Here is a 10572-nt window from a genome sequence, read left to right as displayed (position 1 = left end):
TGAATCCGAGATTCGACTGACAGACCCTCCTCTCCAGGACCCCTGAATGAATGTAGACTGGTTGGGCCAACTCCCATGCACCCTCCAGGACCCTGCTGAGGGTGTAGAGCTGGTCCACTATTCCACGACCAGGACGAAAACCACACTGCTCTTCCTGAATCCGAGATTCGACTGACAGACCCTCCTCTCCAGGACCCCTGAATAGTCCTTACCAGGGAGGCTCAGAAGTGTGATCCCCCTGTAGTTGGAACATACTCTGCAGGCCCCCATTTTTAATAGGGGGACCACCAACCTGGTCTGCCAATCCAGAGGAACTGCCCCATGTCCATGCAATACTGTAGAGTCGCTTCAACCAATGCAACCCCACAACATCCAGAGTCTTAAGGAACTCCGGGCGAATCTCGCCCTGCCACCCAGGAGCTTTTTCACCTCCTCAGTGACCTCAGCACCAGAGATTGGAGAGTTCGACCCAGGGTCCCCAGGCTGTGCTACCTCATTGGAAGACGTGCTAGTGGGATTTAGGAGGTCTTTGAAGTATTCTGCCCACCGACCCACAACATCCTGAGTTGAGGTACAGAAGTCTTTTTCCATGGCCTCTCTGAACTCCTCCCATGCTTTCAACCACTGTCCAGCACACATTTCACCCTGCCCCTTCTGCCCCCTCCCACACTTGGTGAGCCCATGGGAAGGGGGACCCACGTCTCCTCTTCAGGCTGATCCTGGCCAGGCTCCAGGGGCAAAAGCCTGGCAAACAGGCGCTTGCCAGTGTGCCCCACCTCCAGGCCTGGCTCCAGAGTGGGTCCCCGATGATCCATGTCTGAGCGGGAGAACACTGAATGCATTTATTTTATTCATCATAAGGGGTCGTTGGGCTGCACTTTGTCTGATCCTTCACCTAGAACTTGATTGCTTTGGGTGACCGTATGAAGCCCCTGACAATATAGGATCACTGGGACACACAAACCTCTCCAACATGATAAGTTGGCAGCCCAGGGAGAGCTTTGATCTACTGCTTTGCTAATTTTAGTTTCTGCTGGTTTAATCTTTTACTTTCAGTTTTGCTAATGCTATCTTTTAGCCACTGCTTTAGTCTTTTTTAGCAACATGTTTTGCTTATTTTGGCTGCATTTACTGCTTTGTTGATCTTAACTTTTAGCTTTGAATGCTTAATACTTGCTTTAGTTTTGCTTTTTTAATTTAGCCAAGTTTAGTTTTTAACTGCTGTTTTGCTGGTTTTACATGCTTGCTGGTCTTTCTGGAACTATTTAGCAAAAATGAGCTTATAGTTATTGTTTTGCTAATTTTAGCCTCTGATCTGATTGTGAAAATTAATAATTCATTTTAAGGTTTTTCAACACGTTTCAGAATTTACACTCTAATTTAGCATTGAAAAGCTAGTTTTTTTTCATTTGATTTAAGTTTGTGTGTTGTTATTGTCTCTCTCCAGAACACGTTGGCTGAAAGACTAAAACCCATCATATATTGTTTTATGATGCTCTGCAGAAAAACTTAATGAAAGGCATTTCAAGTCTGTAAAGTTTACTGTTTTGTTTTGGCAATGCAACAGTTTTTTTTTTTCAAAACAAACACAGACAGAAACAGCAGCTCACACACACTTTGCCAAAGGAAAAAAAAATCAAACACATATGATCGTTGAGCCTCGCATAACAACCCCATCACACACACACACTGCAGTTCAGCTCCACTCTTCCCTCTGTCTTTCCTTTCCTCCCTCTGGCTGTCTTTTGACACCATGAGTCCTGATTCTGCAGCTGCTGATTGGCTGCTTGCTGCTCTGAGCGAAACCCAATGTGGAAAAACTGACCACAGACACATGTAAGAGCTGAACTTTACAAACAGCTCCAGCTGTGTATGAGAGACCGTCTGTTCCTTTGTGTGATCAGAATGTGACAGAAATACAGAGCTTTGTTCTTCCGTACATTTGGACTAACTTTACCAGAGGATGAAGATGGCAGTGAAGACTCAGCTTCTGAAAGCTGACTGGAGTTTTTGCAGCTGGATGTTTTCTAGACCTCATTGGGCTTGGATACAGTAATAATTCAGTCATATGGGAGTTTCTGGGAGGTGTAACCATGAAGAGAGTCAAACATGTTATAGGTAAGATAAGACTTGTTGGGGAGGTAGTGTTCTCTGAATGGAATGGAGCCTTCTTCTCTTGTTTGGAATGCAGACTTTGCTGCTGGAAGTGTTTGGAGCAGACATGGAGAGGCTGCACCTCATGACCAAAGCTGAGCATGACATCTCACGATGCTGCATGAGATTATTTATAATGTTTGTTTTCAAGGTTTGACCAAAACAGCTGCGGCTGTGACATTTCTCCAAATACGACGAGCCTGTCCTTTGAGGAATGCTAAGATTTTTTTTTTCTCTTTTGTGAATTTGATTTCATGCTTTCTGAAGGTTCCAGTAGCAGCTCTGGTTGTGTTTAGGAGGTAAATCCCATAACTCCAGTTCTGTTCTGGCTGCCTAACACAACAGAGCTTTTTCCCTTGATGCTTTTTGCCCTCTTTCAAATGAACCTCTTGTGAGTTGGCAGTTTATAACAAAGTTTTCTGTACAACTGTCTTTGGTGAGTTTCTAAAACAGATGGTTTCTTTTGAGGTTTTAAAGTATTCATGCTTGCCATCTGTCTGCACTGTGTCTCTGTGCTTTGTTGTTCCAACAGAAAACAGGATCTCTCTGTGGAATAACAGGTTGGATAGCAGTTTCTGCTTTATAATCCTGGGAAACATTTCACGGTAGCAATATATAAGAAAGTCTTATATATACCAGGTACGTACCCTGTAAGTACGTGATAGTAACCAGGCAAGCACTGGGTACGTACCAGGTACGTTATCTGCTTCCTCTCATTGCACATTGCACCACACAGCTCACACTGAATGCGTGCATCTGCCAATAAGTTTTCAAAGGCTGGGACCTCATCATTGGACCACAGAATCACTTTTGGTGCCTCTGTTGCAGTCAGCCAACACTTGAAACGCCAAGCAATGCTACCTACTTACCTGTAGATGGGCACTCCTTGCCCCAAACGGTGCAGTTCCCTTGGAACAACCTTAGAGGTGGTACCCCAAATTGGGCTGACAGGGGGTGGGAGCTTGTCTAACACAATATGATTTCGCTTCACTTCAATTCACAAGTCTTCGATTGATATGATGCAATGTCCTATGCACATCTAACAAATGATTATGTTAGATGGGCATATGATATTGATCCACGTTGGACATATGATGACGGCAGATCAATTTTTTTCATTTTGAGGCATTAATCATTTAATCCAGTGGTTCTCAAATTTGGGGTCGGGACCCAAAGTGGGGTCCTGAAACATCAAGGTGGAGTCCTGAAAATTTTTTCTAAATTAATTACATTTTTGCCTTAGTTGCCTAAAATGTATAAATGTAGAATAATAAATATTGTTAATATGACCATGTTTTGTTGATCTGATACAAATGTTTATCATCCAAAAATAGTTGTGGGCACAGGTCTCTGCTACTGTTGTTTTGTGGGTCAAAAGCTGAAAAGTTTGGGAACCACTGATTTAATCGATAGCTTGATGTGAATCGATGTATTGTTACATCCCTAGTGCATACCACTTGAAAATAAGTCCCTGGTGCATACCCAGTACAAAATATGTAAGTACCCAGTATGCACAAGGGAAAAAAAAGGTGCTCAGATTTGCAGAATTTTCATTCAATTTTTTTTTGCTTGTTTTCAGTAAAATGAACACACACACTTCTGAAAGTTTCTGTTTCAGGACCCAGGATGCAGACAGACACGAGAAGAACTCAAAGCAAAGAGTTTAATAAAGGAAAAACAAGGGTCCGACATAGTGGCAAAATTTATATGGAAAAGTAAGAGGCAACCAAGAAATACATGGGGAGGAAATGCCAATGCCAATCTGAGGAGTAGGAGACTGTATATATAGAGCAGCAGGGGCTGAGGAGAATATGGAAGGCAGCTGGAGGGACTGGGGAGTGACAACAGGTGAGAGTGACTGATCACTCAGGGAAAAGACAGAAAGCAGATTGAGGGAGGAAATGAGAGGTGGCGCAGGGGAGACACCGAGGAACAGAAACACAAGGCATAATAATAAACAAGGGAATGAGAAGGAGAAACTAAAACACAAAGAACAAATAAAACATGACCCAAAAGACACGACTATGACGGAACTTTTCTGTTCTGGTTCTAGAGTATTGTTTTCATTTACCTGGTAGTTTTCAAAAGTTCTATTTTAGGTTAAAAAGATGGCATTTTTTGCGCATGTGATGATCCAGTGTGTGGTGGAAACCTCGGTACGTCAGCAGACTGAGTGAACAGAGGTACATTGATTGGTAAAGACTCTGCTTCTCCTCCTGACCTTCTCCACCCCCTGCAGCACACAAACCTACTCAACCAAGTTTCAGATGAATAAAGTCAGCTCAGGATGAATATGTCTTTATTCTCAGTGACAGAGGATGTTTTGTTCCACATATGCTGCATTTAGAGCTTCAGACGGCAGGGGAACCCTGCTCATTAAAACTCCTGCATAGTTTTGTCTTTTTAATGTCAAAAGATTTTCTTTGAAATGTTAAATAATGTCGGCCCTGTTGATGGACTTGCGGCCTGTCCAGAGTGTACTCTGCCCTTGGCACTGTGACTGCTGGAAATGAGCACCAGGGACCCTGAAAGAAAGAGGTAAAAGATAATGGATGGATGGATTTTAAATATATCATACACTAACTAATCATCACCTAAAAGAACTGGGATGTACAAACCGAAAAACCAACAGAAAGCAATTATTAACACAGAAACAGAAACGAATGAGGCAAAGAAATCAGTCTTGGATTTGGAAGGGAACCGCCATGTATTGCAGATCTGTATTGGGCGAAGTGATGAAGCTGAAACTTTGTCCAATGAAATGTCTGAAGATGGCTACCTGACAGAAACATGTGAATAAATCATTGATGATGATCTGGACATGGTGTCAGATAAAGACACAGAGAAGATGGTGGTCATTTCATCTTCATTAAATGCCAAAGTCTACAGGGCACCTTTCTTATTCTGTCAGGTTTGGTTCTATTTTATGAACCAAAGCTGAATCTCAAACTAACCAGTGAAAATAATGTCTGTCTTTGTCTACAGTTTGGTCTAAAAGCTGCCTGTATGATTTACCTTTGTGGTGTGATTACCTGTAACCCGGCAGGCTTGAATTTTGTCGTCTTCTGATCTGAATAAAATGCTCTGTTATAATCTCCTACACTGAATGTAAACCTGAGTGTTTTTATCTATCGATCTGATCCTTGTGTTTCTTTGCTTGTAGATGAGATCATGCAGCAGGACATCAGGCCTCTTCTGGCCGTGGACATCATAGAGCAGCTTCATCGCCAGTTTGCCGTGTTGGCAGGTCAGTAAGAAGCCGCTCTGCCTCTGCTGTGTTCTCAGAGTTCTGAAGTCTCTATTTATAGAAGGTTAAAAACTTCTTACAGATGGTTCACACTGAGTGCCTTACTGCAAATATGGCATTTGTATTAAAAAGATAAAGGTCTAGAATTCTTTGAAGGAATGCACATAACACACGATCTTTAATGACATTGTTTTAAATGAAGGTGTAGAAAGGACAGATTTGTTGCCATTTTGATCAAATGTTGCAGATGACATTGTGGCCTGCGTCCTTCGAAGGACTCAGCCTACCCAATCTCGGTGGGCCGGGTCTTTGGTAGACTGCGAAGACCGTAAGAAAGTGGCTGTGAATATGGACGGTCTAGCCTTCTGCTTTATTCCCGCCCTCACCATGACGTATGTCCTGTTGCCTGTCAACCGTGACGACACTAAACAGAACCAAAAATAGATAAAAATGAGCAAAATGTCATATATTTGAAGAACTAAGGGATCTGTCATATTATTTACATACCTATTTTGCTATACAAGTTCATACTCATTTGATTTCTGACAAGAATAATATTTAAAATAATGTCTATGTAAATGACAAGTACATTACCATAACTGCTTTAAACTTTAATTTGTCTTATGCCAGATTTTTGTTTAAAACTATACTCCATTCTCTCGCTTCGTCCACCATTATGAGCAAAAAAGTAAAAATCTCAGGTTGGCTCGCAATGCATTATGGGATAGGCCTGGGCCAAGAAGGATCCATCGGAGCTGTGCCTCAAACCAGGCGAAAGGAGGACGCATTTGTAGGCTGCCTCAGAGGAGTCTTTGACTTTGGACAGCCTCAGGCGCAGCGCAGTGACATCAGTGTGGTATTTGGAGGATGCAGCCCCTGAATTCGGACACAGCGTTTGCGTGAGCATCATTGTGAGACGTGGAATGATTGTCAGCCACTACCACACCAACGTTTGTCTCAATTTCCGCAAAACTGTCAAAGTTCAGAGTCTTTTGTCTCGACCCTTTGCACGTGACGTCACGCTCTTCAGAAGACCACCCACTTCACCATGACAAACATCAAAAACAACACTCCTGTCAAGCTAGTCAAAAAGCAGACAGTTTGTAGACAGAGGGTCCTCACAATAAACACACACTCACCCTTACACACAAGCCCCCAATCCTGTAGCTGTGGTGGCCATCTTCAGTGACAGTGAATCAGTCGATGAATATCAAACGATCCCCTCCTGAGAGTTTCCTTCAAATCCATAAATGGTTCATGAAACATTTTGCTAACAAACAGGAAAGATTTGACTCCAAAATTTCAAACACAAATCTTGTACGAGTTAGTGGTCACACTAAATGTCTTCCTCAGTATCTGTAAGATTAGCTGGGTTAAACTAATGGTTGTGTTTGCTAAGAATGCTTAGCTGTGGCGGCCATCTTGAGTTGGGTTGGTCAGTTGTACAAATACGTCCAACGATTACTTCCTGAAAGTTTCATTAAAATCTGTAGACAGCAGGGAGAAACAAACACACAGGCAAAAGCATAATCAGCCTTTTTTCCCTTTTCACTCCCCCCTCATATCCGGTGAATCTGGGTGCCCTCAGAGTTTCCACATGTTCAGTTAGTTTTGTGTTGAGGCAGCAGGCCTGTGTGGTTGAGCAGAGATGCCTCTCATTCCTCCGTCCTCACAAACAGAAACACTCAGAATAACAGGTTTTAATATAAAAAAATCCTCTGTCAGCAGATCGTTTCTCTATGGAAGCCCATTTCCGCCACCCTGATAAAAAAATAAATAAAACTTGTATCTCATAATAATGAGATAGCTAAGTCATAATTATGAGATAGCTAAGTCATAATTATGAGATACAAGTTTTATTTTTTTATCAGGGTGGCGGAAATGGGCTTCCATATTTCTCCACATGAGTTAAAACAAGCTTTCATACTGGTGGAGGTTTTCTCAGGGACATTTTGGTTGGTTTATTCTTGGACGAACATATATTTGTTGTTGTTACCTGTTCATGTTTCAACATTTATAAACTGGGACCATCATCAGCGATGCCTAAAATAGGCTTTATTGTTATTGCACCAGATTACAATGACATTTGGGGCTTCCATGAGTGAAAAAGTAAAAAAAAAAAGTGTAAAAGGTAAACGCAGTAAAATTATCTATTTACACTAATGATGTAAGGAGAACACATTTAAACAAGATTATTGCACAAAAGTAGTCAGATCAAGTTTAAAAACATATAAAAATGGCTGCCAGAGCTACAATCCAACTTTAAGGCCCTGTCACACTATAAAGTTTTTAGACAACTTATGAATTTTTTTTGTCTAAATTACTAATAAAAGTTGTATTTGATCAGTTTGTTAGCATTACAGTATGTACAAACTTAAAAGAGGCTTCCAGTTACATTTTTTAATTCCATCTTCAATGTCTTATAAGTTGGCATATGTTGTTTAAAACATTAGTATGGCAGGGCCTTTAGAAAACACAAAATTAGCTCTAAATGTATCAGTTTTATGAAAAATTAACTGAAGTTTGGTGTGTAGCTGAGCATCATTCATAATGCATACTCATGTGATGTCTAGTGATGTTGTTATTATTGAGATTTGATCAAAACACTTTTAAATAATTTCTCAATTTAAAATAATTGTAGGTGGTTGATATGCAATCCTTCAAGGAGTGTTAGGCATTTAGTTATGTAGGTATCTGATGAATAAAGAAACAATAATTTATTTGGTTCTTTATGTTCTGTTTGCTTTTGTTCTAACTTTATGTGTTATTTTATCAACATAATGGCAAAATGTTGTTTTCTCTTCAAGGGTGCCATCTTCTGGTGTTTTACCCAAAGTACAAGTCCTGCTCAGGAAAATGTGCTTTACTAAAAACGTTTATTTATTTATTTACTTTTTTTATTTTTTTTTACTGTATTTTCCTAGCAACAAATGTGTGCTAAATCACTCCACCCTTTGAAGGTTTAAATGGAAATAAAAAAAGAGGCAGTGAATGACTTTGCAGCTGGTCTGGTGATCAAAAAGGAAATGTTTGACAGAGTCGGTCACAACTGGAGACACTTAGGGATCATCCGTTTAGTTTTTCAAGTAAATAAAAACCGTTAAAACCACACATTCCTGCTGAACAGACAACTTTTAAGGGTTTCTTTTGTTTTGAGTTCTTTTTTTGTTTTGTTTAGTGCACTGTGATCCAAAAGTTTAAACATCTATGGCAAATTAAAAAAACATGATGCAAAGTTATGCATTATGAAAAATTCCACAACAACAACAACAACAACAACAACAACAACAACAACAACAACAACAACAACAACAACAACAACAAGAGTAAATGCCCACTTGGCTTAAAAAGGATTTCAAAGTAAAAGCACAGATTTATTTGGCCTCCTGCAGATGGTTATTGGGCTGGTTGTGTCCATATGTTAGAATCATGGAGGTAACCTACTACATGTCTTTGGACTGTGGGAGAAAACCCACTCATGCACAGAGAAAACATGTTTACATCACACGTAGAGGTCTTGACTGGGAGTCAAACCCACCTTGGTGTTGTGAGGCAACAATACTGACCACTGCACCAACGTGCGGCATACCAGCATGAGGTTCATTGTAGGGAAGCAGGAATCAAACTATAAATGTTGTTTTTCTCCTGAACCACATATATCAAAATTTCAGAAATGTTTAGTTGTCAGCATTTTGTATTATTTATTTATTTATTTATTTATTTATTTATTTATTTATTTATTTATTTATAAACAGTAACAATGTGATCATTATGTATCTGCAAACTGAAGGGATGGTTGGTAAATGTTGCATGTGGTGTGTTTGTGCTGCAGGTGGGCGAGGGAAAGATGGCGCCCCTATCATCACGTTCCCAGAGTACTCAGGCTTCAGTGAGGTGCCAGAGGAGGATTTCCTTAATGTAGTTACTTACCTGACCAGCATCCCCAGGTGTGTTTGCTCACCCACCCCATACACACACACACACACTTCTTCAGACCCTCACGTTCTGACTTCAGCCAAAACTCTATCAATAGTGTGAGCATCAGGTGTCAGAGAAACATTTAGTTCTTAGCTGTCAGTTTATCTGAAAGTTAAAATTTTTGAATCAACGTTCAGGTAGCAATGCTTAATACAGCTCAGTACTTACCTGGTAAGTACCGGGTACCACTGAGAACCAGCTGTATTATCGACTTGATACCTACAGCAGGGGTGTCAAACTCATTTTCACTGAGGGCCACATGAGTGTTTTTGGCCCTCACTCAAAGGACCATTTGTTCTTAACTTTAACAAAAAATACAAACACCATGTTTCTTGTCTCATTACTACGGCTGAGCAACACTAACAAACAATAACTGAGCTCTACGTGGTTTTTCATGCATAGAAAGTGTTTTAACCCTCTTATAAACACTGAAAAGTTCTGTGTAAGACTGACTAAATGTGAATAAATAATACAGAAATGCTATTAAAAATTAGAGAGTTTTACTCACCAGTGTGTTTTAGTGAGTAGCTGCTAGCTCAAATTCTGAACTCTCCCACAGGGACTTCCTACTGGAGGGCATTTCAGGTTAAATTTACGACTTGTAAGTGGGAAATTTCTACTTCTCAGTTCAACTGTAGCAAAAGTAACCAACAAAAATGCAGTTAAATGGAGATTTTACATGCTGTCATTTCACAGGTAAAATAATTGACATGTATTATGGGAAATGCAGTTTATGGTCAATGCTGGCTTTCCAAACCAACTTTTTTGAGCTTTAGTATGTCATGTTATAATGCACAACTTACCCAGAGTGTTGCTTTGACTCATTATGAATGTTTGAGAAATCCTTGAATCTTCTGTGGTAGATTTGTGGAGCTGCCTAAACATTTACTGGTACAAAACTCCACCTATTTACACAAAGCTCCTCCCAGGAGCTCAGTCTGCAGCACCCCTCCCCTGAAGCATTCTTGTGAAGATGTGCTGAGGAGGGAGCGTCAGAAACAGTAGGACTGTGATGCAAAGTCAGATTTATTTTTGATATAAGCAGCGTCAAATCAACTGAAGGCAACATACTTTTATTTTGTTCAGATCAATACCCCTAACTATGGGCAAGGGCTGCAAATTAGCTTTTAGCTAGAAGCCTTGTGCATGCTGGATCAGTTGCCTATGTGTGGTAATGTTTTGTTGTTCTGTCC

General features: G+C 40.5%; 1 protein-coding gene across 1 annotated transcript in view; it reads left to right on the top strand.

Annotated features, from left to right (window-relative positions):
• The window catches only part of mcf2l2 (MCF.2 cell line derived transforming sequence-like 2), a gene marked incomplete in the record, with an annotated part of 113411 nt that overhangs the window by 14586 nt on the left and 88253 nt on the right, over positions 1 to 10572 (top strand). The window contains 2 exon segments of the mRNA XM_014008047.1: positions 5318 to 5401; positions 9234 to 9348. Of these exon segments, the coding sequence (XP_013863501.1) occupies positions 5318 to 5401; positions 9234 to 9348 (199 nt within the window).

The sequence above is a fragment of the Austrofundulus limnaeus genome, unplaced genomic scaffold, assembly GCF_001266775.1.
Source record: "Austrofundulus limnaeus strain Quisiro unplaced genomic scaffold, Austrofundulus_limnaeus-1.0 Scaffold47, whole genome shotgun sequence".
NCBI classification, from domain to species: Eukaryota; Metazoa; Chordata; class Actinopteri; order Cyprinodontiformes; family Rivulidae; genus Austrofundulus; species Austrofundulus limnaeus.
Note: the sequence above shows the minus strand (reverse complement) of the source record. Positions and strands in the feature narration are given on the sequence as shown.